The 9752-nt window shown below is 34.6% G+C and overlaps 1 protein-coding gene across 1 annotated transcript; it reads left to right on the top strand.

Moving 5' to 3' along the window:
* Positions 433 to 1313, top strand: LOC109128387 (uncharacterized mitochondrial protein AtMg00810-like). The gene is made up of 3 exons (XM_019234600.1): positions 433 to 465; positions 534 to 962; positions 1023 to 1313. The coding sequence occupies exons 1-3, from the start codon at positions 433 to 435 to the stop codon at positions 1311 to 1313; spliced, it is 753 nt and encodes a 250-aa protein (XP_019090145.1).

The following is a 9752-nucleotide window of genomic DNA, read 5'->3' as shown; positions in this document are numbered from 1 at the left end:
GTTGTTAAAAAATCTATTAAAATCTATTACCTCCCTCTCCCTCTTTAGATGGATCCCTAGCCTTTAACATATTATTGTTTGATTTTTTTTCTCAATAGTTTTATATAATCACACTTGTTCATCTGTGTGTTTATTATATATAACCTTTTTTTTTGGGTTTATTATTTGTAACTTTTTTTTCTGGGTTCATTATCTGTAACTTTTTTTATGGGTTCATGATATAATCACATTTTTTTTTCTGGGTTCAATGTTTGTTTCTTCCTCCATAAACCCTATGTCTATAGAAGACAAATATGGTGATCTGTGTAAAAGTCTCGGTGTTGTTAATTTAATATGGTTTTGGTGTATAACACAGTTTATGGATAATTTTTTACTTTTTTCTATAAATAACTTTTAAAAAAATCCATAACAATCACCAAAAATACATTATCAATGACTTTTGAAGACATTATTGCTCCTAGGAAGGTTCTCCGACTTTGTAAAGCCATCTATGGTCTTAAGCAGTCTCCGCGAGCTTGGTACCATAAACTCAGTTCTGCACTCAAGAATCGTGGCGTGGCTTCCGACGGTCTGAAGCTGATCATACCTTGTTCACACTCCAAAGTGACCTTGTCATTGTCGTTGTTCTGATATATGTCGATGACATCATTGTTTCTGGTGACAAAAAGGACGGTATTCGCGATACTAAGCACTTCCTTAAGTCTGTATTTGATATTAAAGATCTTGGGGAGATGAAATACTTCCTTGGGATCGAAATATGTCGTTCTCCAGAGGGTTTATTTCTATCACAGAGAAAGTATACTCTAGATCTTTTGGCTGAAACAGGAAAACTTGGTGCTAAACCTGCTCTCACACCACTTGATGAGGGATACCAGCTCAAACGAAAGGGGGAGAAGGTGCCGGGAAAACCGCTTGACCTGATCGATGAGCCATATGAGGATGTCACAAGATATAGGAGACTAGTTGGTAACCTAATTTACCTTACTACAACACGACCTGATCTTTGTTAAGCTGTGAATCAGGTTAGTCAGTTCATGAAGGCTCCAACCAAGTATCATTGGAGCATGGTGGAAAGAAATCAAAGCTATCTCATGGGAAGCCCGAGCCAAGGCATTTGGATGGGAAAGAACTCAAGCACCGAGATCGTTGGCTACTGCAACGCAGATTATGCAGAGAACACAATGGATAGAAGATCAACCACTAGATATTGCACGTTCATAGGAGGGAACTTGGTTACATGGAAATCAAAGAAACAAAAGGTGGTCTTATGTTCGAGTGCGGAAGCGGAATACAGAGCTATGAGGAAGCTATAACAAACGAGCTGACATGGCTAAAGGCGCTTCGCAAGGATCTTGGAATTGAATCAAAGCAACCGATCATTATGAACTGTGATAATCAATCAGTGATTCACATAGCCACAAATTCAGTCTTTCATGAGAGGACCAATTATATTGAAGTAGATTGTCATAAGGTTCGAGAGAAGATTGAGGAGGGGGTAACTCTACCTTGCTACACTCCGAGTGAAGATCAATTGGCGGATATCTTCACTAAACCTGCATGTCAAAAGGTCTATGAACATATCTATAGCAAAATTGGGCTTGTAGACCTTACACGCCCTTGATCGACCTCTTTAATTCGTGGATATCACACTCTTTTTCCCTTAACATAGTTTTGTCCCGTGAGGTTTTCTATGTTAAGGTTTTTTTAATGAGGTGATGCTTCACGGGTTCCAAACTTAGTCATTTCATTCGGCTAAGTTTGAGGGGGAGTATTGATCAAGTTCTATCTTGAGGGTCAAACTGTACGGACGTCCATACAACATCACAATAAGGCCAAATTCTCTATCTAAGACATGAGGACAAGAGAAGAGATGAAGTTTGGTCCATCAAGCCCATCAAGTGTTCAAGAACACTCCAATCTAGCCATTGGGAATGAAGAGGAGTAGAGAGTCACGTGTGTGAGCAATTTGACTTCGGAGATGTTATTATCAACGCTTGGGAAACGCTTCCCTCTCTCTCCAAATATCTCTATCTTATGTTTCTATTCTTGTAAAGGAGTTGTCCTAGTTAGCTCTCCTATTTAAGGTTGTAGTCACATGTGAAAGGAGTGTATTCTAATGGTATCTAATCTATTATCATATTCTCTTTGTATAACACACAAATGTTTTCTCTAAGCTTTACAATCTTAACATTACTTCCGCTAATTCTAACACAATTAACATATCTAAGAGACAAACGTCATGCTCACGTTATATAACTTGACCCTAATAGTTCAAAAACTTTCATCCCTTTTTCAGCTTTTGTTCTGTTTTGTTTCTTAACTATTTTAACCTGGCCATATTGAGTAGTTGGAGCTTGCTTGGTCAATAATGGTTTAGAAGAAATATGGCAGATCCAAGGGTGGATTCTACTTAACTTTCTGTTGACAAAGCTGATTCGAACATACAACCACACGCATGTAAGATTCTTAGAAGACTCCAAACCAGCGTAAGAGAGATTTAAACACAACATTCCTTGCATCAACACACACTTGCATTGTCCAACTTGAAGAAGGGTGTCGACCGACACTGGCAATTTGGTGTCGACTAACACCATGCTAGACATCCCTGAAACCCTAGTTTGTGTCAACCGACACGTCCACATGGTGTCGACCAACACTTGCCATGGTTATCGAATCATCCTCGCGTTGGTGTCAACCGACACCGATGCCGAACATTGATTTCCTTTGAACAGAAACTCCGAAACTCGCCTCCAAGCTTCTCCCATCCGATCCATACATCCTCAGAAGCAAATCCCAGCCATATAAGGCACGAAACCCATAGGAAACTCCAAGGAAACAATCATATAAGCACAAAATCACATACAATTAGAGATCTTAGCTTAGATAAGCCATGGTCATGCACTCACCTTAGCCAAACAACGAGATCTAAGCCCCAGCAACGAAAACTAGCTCCACAGCAACCTTCCCACACATCTCTAGCCTTGGAAACTCACTCTCCAGGAAGAAAATCACACCAACAGTGACAAAAATCTCCAAAAAACTCAAGAATGCTCTGAGAAAATTCTCATTTCTCCCTTTACTCCCTCAAAAAACTAAAAGCGGCTAAATAGGTGAAAGAAGACGACTTCTCCCTTATAAACTCGGAACTAGAGCTCTCCTAAACCAACCACGCAAACCTGACAATTAAAATCAAACCGATCAAACCATCCGTAAATGGTGTCGATCGACACCCTAACCAAAATTCTAATTTTTGGTTTGGGAGCGTTACATTCTTAAACCTCTTAATTAAGAAGTACTTCTCAGTATTGTTGCTATTTCTGATTTAATTTTAATGAGACTAGAGCTAAGAAATAAGACTAATAAGTTCCATTGGAGATGGTCTAAGTCTAAGACTCCAAAAATATTTCATCAATAAAATGTTTTGTAAATCATTTTATAATCCAATACATTCTCATCATTTTTGTCAACCTTATTTTCTTCCAAGGTTCTTCATCTTTTAGTAGACTTGAAACTGAAATGACATTACAACGCAAATGTTCAATTTGTTATACAAACGATAGTCATTAGTATTTGAGCAAATTCTTTATCTAATCGTCTTGAAAGACTTATAACATTTATTTATAACTCCTTAGAATACCATTAGCGAACACGCATGTTGTTAAATCTGGTATTTGATATGATGGTATTGATCATCAATTCAATATCTTATATATATTCGTTTATTTGAATTGTACAACTTGAACTTAAATGGCACAGTAATCTGCTATTTCAATTTTCTAGTGCAATGACATTGTCTTGCAACTTATACTTAACCTTAAACAAACCAATAAAATACATAAATTATACAATCAGAAACTCCAAAACAACTAAATAAAATCTTAATGTCAGAGGTAATCAAGCTTACATTTTGTAACAATGAGTACCTACAAGAAAATCTCTCTTTCGTACCTCATAGTTCAACAAGGTTGAGATTTTAGTGAAACTCACAAAAACAATTTATCACATATATCAATATTCAAAAAAAAAGTGCAATATGTTATAAAATTAAGAATATGTACTCAGCAATAATGACATAATAGTTTTGTTAAATGACCATAAATATGATTATTAGAAATGCTCATAATAACTATTAGCATACTTTATCTACCAATGAGACGCTTAATTAATGTCAAATTAAAAAGAAATTAATTCTTAATACTCAACATGAATTTTTTTTAGGTTTTAATGATGTTCAAACGAAATGTTTAATTTATTTATCTAATAGTCTTGAAAGAGTTAATAACATTTATTTACTTTATAAACTCCTTAGAATACCATTAGCAACCCCCATGTTGTAAAATCTGGTATTTGATATGATGGTACTGACCATTCAATACCTAATCAGTTATTTGAATTGTACAACTTGAACTTAAATGGCACAGTAATCTGCTATTTTAATTCTCTATTGCAATGACAATGACACAATGTCTTGCAACTTCTACTTTACCTTAACCAAACCAATAAAATACTAAATTATACAATTAGAAACTCCAAAACAACTACATAAAATTTTAATGTCAAAGGTAATCTAGCTTACATTTTGTAACAAGGAGTACCGTCAAGAAAATCTCTCTTCCATACCTTATAGTTCAACAAGGTTGAGATTTTAGTGGAACTCACAAAAACAATTTATCACCTATATCAATATTCAAAAAATACTATGCAATATGTTATAAAATTAACAATATTTACTCAGCAATAAAGACAATAATAACATAATATTTTTGTTAAATGGTCATAACTTTGATTATTATAAATGCTCGGAATAACTATTAGCATACTATATGTACCAATGAGACACTTAATTAATGTCAAGTTAAAAAGAAATTAATTCTTAATACTCAATTTTTTTAGGTTTCATTGATGTTCAACAACGAAATGTTTAATTTATTTAATTTTAACCAAAATAATTTTTTTTTTGGAGAACAAGATATAACAAAAAGTTTTTTGAAAAACAATGTTTGTCAAGATATGTAATAGATTTTTTTATATATGTGTGGTTTACCTTTATACATTTTACCTTAAGATAAAAAAATGTTTTAGATTTTATATAATAATTTAGCTAGTGGGACATGAATGTATGATCTGAAATATATGATAAAAATAAAATTAAGTCTAGAGTTTGCCATTTAATTTGTATTATTAAAAGCTTATATCTCATTTAAAATATACAGTAAAACCTCTATAAATTAATACTCTATAAATTAATAAACATTACAAATTAATAAATTTTGTCAGTCCCAAGTCAGGCTAGTGTAAAAAATAACAAAATTCGATAAGATAATAAGATAATAATTTTTCTGAAATTCCCATGTAAAATATGGTCCCGATAATATCATAAATTAATAATCATGTAAATTTACATATATATATATATAATGTATGTAAAGAAAAAAATATATAATGTATGTTTCTCCTAAAGCTTATATCTACAAAACAACTGTTATGTTGTATTTTTAAAGTATAATGATATAAAGTATTTTGTAACATGTCATAAATATAGCAACATTTTTTTAAAGTTTTCAATTTTTAGATATCCATCATTTCATTTTGATAGTTTGATTGACTATTAAAATACAACAATCTATATTATTATTCATAAATTTAATTTTATGTATGTCATGTGTATAAGTGAATTTGTCTATTGTATTTGTAATTTATTGTCAATAAAGTTTTCTAAATATTACAAATTCAATTCCAATATCATAAAATTTTGAATATCCGAAATTTTTGTTAAAGTTGTCTCAATTCATAATTTTTAAAAGTTAAACTATTAAAAATATATCTATAAATTAATAATTATTAATTTATAGATAAATTAATATCACTATAAATTAATAAAATGTCTTGGTTCCAACATTATTAATTTATAGAGGTTTTATTGTACAATCAATTCATTTGGAGGAATTATATCGTTTATTTTTTCTTGGTTACAACTAAATTTTTTGGATGTGAATTCGACGTATGTTGTGATTTCCAAACTCTACAAGATACACGTGTGGTTAGATCATCCAAGACCATAAAGATATCCATTTGACATGGGATTTATCTTCAATTTAAACATGTCTCTTCCACTTGAAAGACAGAAACAAAAGCAATGTTATGTACTATACAAAAATTTGGATTTACGGCTTTATATTAGTTTGTTTTGAATGAGATTGTGAAATCCACATTTACAAGATCCAATCATTGATATTCAATCATTAAAACCTATAAAGACTATCTCGCAAAAGTCTACAGGTTGCTGGTTCGAGAAACGGCGCTTGGAAGGGGACCATATAAAATGTTCTGATTCCTGGCATGAGGGGATGTAAAAAAAAAACTTAAAAAATCTGTATATCGATTTGGTTTAATATCAATTTTTCATATTTTTTTTATAAGAGAAACTGCATTACAACCTAAATTATGGTATTTGTAGATTAAAGAAATACAATGTTTAAAAATAAAAATGATAGAAATAGACATATTTTAATCATATTTTTGTCTATATTTATAAGATGTGGTTGCGTTTAAATATGGTGGTCAAGTAGTGTTTACAAAAAGCATAATTAGTTATTGTAATCCAATGGTTCAAAAATAATTAAATACTGGAAGACCATATCAAATCTTCGCAATGCATTTAAATTATAATATATGTGTATATATATATATATACACACACACTGAAATATATATGAACAAAATCAAACATCTATAAAAGTACTTACTAAAACATAAATATAAAATACAATCATTTGTGGAGAAAAAAAACAAGAGAGAAAAAGAAAATGTACAAAAAAATTTTAAAAGAACAAAAATCTACATTAAAATTACAAAATACACTATTGGTAAATTAAAAACATAAATTATTGAATGTTGTAAAACACTTGTGGACTCCATAGACCGGCCCGCTCACAGTCCGTTAGGACATGGCCATTCGGCCATTTACTGTCCGCACATGTACGGCCCATCGGCCATAGCTTTACGGCCCATGGCCATTGCTTTACGGCCCATGGCCTATCTTATGTATTCGATTGCTTTATGGGCTTTAGCCCTTGTACTCCTATATATATATGTAACATCGATTATTAATGAATAAGACTAAGAGATTTCACTTCCTAAATTCTCTAGTTTACAACACGTTATCAGCACGACCCAATCAGTCCATGTATATTCATAAAGAAGTTTGCAAACAAAGGATTTGTGATAATAGCAGTTTACGTGTATGATTTAAACATCCTCGGTACCTCTGGGGAAATCGCCCAAACTGTAGAATACCTCAAGAAAGAATTTGAGATGAAAGACCTAGGCAAAACAAAATTCTGTTTGGGATTGCAGCTTGAGTACGTAAATAATGGGATCCTTGTGCATCAAAAGGCATATACAGAAAAAGTACTCAAGAGATTTAATATGGAGCAAGCTCACCCATTGACTAGCCCAATGGTTGTTAGAAGCTTAGACTTGGATAAAGATCCATTTGCTCCTAAGAAGGCCAATGAAGAAATTCTTGGACCTGAAGTGCCTTACCTCAGTGCTATAGGAGCGTTAATGTTCCTGGCTAGTCATACTAGGCCGGACATATGCTTTGCCGTGAACCTCCTAGCAAGATATAGTTCTTGTCCAACTATACGGCACTGGAATGGTATTAAACACGTACTAAGGTACCTGCGAGGGACGGTTGATTTTGGTTTATTTTATACTAACCATAACCGAGACTGTCTAGTTGGTTTTGCTGATGCAGGTTACCTATCCGATCCACACAACGGTAAGTCACAAACAGGTTATGTGTTTACGCACGGCGGTACGGCGATCTCTTGGCGTTCAATGAAGCAGACTCTTGTGGCCACATCGTCAAATCACGCGGAGATCCTAGCCATCCATGAAGCCAGCCGTGAGTGTGTTTGGTTGCGGTCCATGACTCAGCATATACGGACGGATAGCGGCTTAGAAGACAGCAAGGGAGCAACCGTCATCTACGAGGACAATACGGCTTGCATCGCCCAGCTCAAGGAAGGATACATCAAGGGAGATCGGACGAAGCACATACTGCCGAAGTTCTTCTTCACACATGAACTACAAAAGGCCGGAGAAGTTCAAGTGGTGCAAGTACAGTCCTGCGACAACTCAGCCGATCTCTTCACCAAAGCATTGCCGACATCGACGTTCAGGAAGCTCACGCACAAGATTGGGATGCGGAGACTTCAGGACTTGGAGTGATGTTTGGATCAGGGGGAGCAATGTGTGCTGTACTCTTTTTCCTTCACCAAGGTTTTGTCCCATTGGGTTTTCCTGGTAAGGTTTTAATGAGGCAGCATCCCCTAAGCACATTGCAGCGATCCCATCCAACATGGCACGGTCATCTCGTCCAAGGGGGAGTGTTGTAAAACACTTGTGGACTCCATAGACCGGCCCGCTCACAGTCCGTTAGGACATGGCCATTCGGCCATTTACTGTCCGCACATGTACGGCCCATCGGCCATAGCTTTACGGCCCATGGCCATTGCTTTACGGCCCATGGCCTATCTTATGTATTCGATTGCTTTATGGGCTTTAGCCCTTGTACTCCTATATATATATGTAACATCGATTATTAATGAATAAGACTAAGAGATTTCACTTCCTAAATTCTCTAGTTTACAACATTGAAAGTATTTTTAAAAGCACATAAAATAAATTCTTAATTTCCAAGCCAACAAACAAAACATCCTTTTACTTCTGCTTCCTCCGTACTCTTCCCAAAGCTAAGAAGAATCCGAGCAGATCGTTTACCTCTATAAGGTCCGTTCGGAGGTTTTCGCTTGAGCTCCGTCGTTGTCTGGATTCTCTTCGCCGGTTTCTTCATCTTCTTCTCCGATTAATCAGGTTAATTATTTACACTAGATCGTTTCCGTAGAAGTATTGATAATTTAGTCCTTCATGTCTCAAAGTTTCTAAGATTGTACCCAAACATTTAAAAATGTTACAAATTAACCCAGTCGAGACAGTCCAATTCGACCAACTTTTGTCTTGTAACTCTAATGCATAGCAGTTTGAGTGTGATTGTGAATTGTAATGGTTGTGTTTGTCTTATTCCAAAATCCAGGTTTACAAGAGAGAACCAGCTAAAGTTATGATCAGTGTATCAGTAGAAGGAAGTCCCGGACCGGTAAGGACTTTGGTTAAACTGAGTTGCAAATTGCAATGTCGAAGAAGTGATCAAGATGGTTGTCGAGAAGTACGGTAAAGAAGGACGAAGCTCGATAGAGATCTTACCTTTGAACTGCATCAGTCCCATTTCAGTATCCAATGTAAGACTGCATATCTAAGAACCAAACAATATATCTTCAAAGTATTTGAACTATTGAGATCAAGTTGTGGAACAGAACAAACATTAACACAAAGTTTTGGATTATTACTAACCCTGTAGGTTTGGAGAAAACCGAAGTAATTGGTAGAATAGGTAGTAGAAGTTTCTACATGAGAAAGAGGGAACCGGAGAATCGGATTACGGTGAGAAGGAGTCTTCCGTCTTCATCAAATTTAATCGAATTTTTCATCGCACAAAAGATGGGGAGAATCGTGAGGAGGACAAGGAAGATATGGAACATCTTGGTATGTTCTCAATGAACTACAAAACCGTAGTAGTTGTTTCATAGATATGTTTTAATAGAGCAGCACATAATATTTACTTGTGCACATAATACAATTGGCTCACGTCTTTGTATAAATTTTTCTTGTATAACATAGACTTTATG

This window comes from Camelina sativa, chromosome 13 (assembly GCF_000633955.1).
Source record: "Camelina sativa cultivar DH55 chromosome 13, Cs, whole genome shotgun sequence".
Classification (NCBI taxonomy): domain Eukaryota; kingdom Viridiplantae; phylum Streptophyta; class Magnoliopsida; order Brassicales; family Brassicaceae; genus Camelina; species Camelina sativa.
The sequence above is the reverse complement of the archived record's forward strand: the minus strand, read 5'-3'. Positions and strand labels throughout refer to the sequence as shown.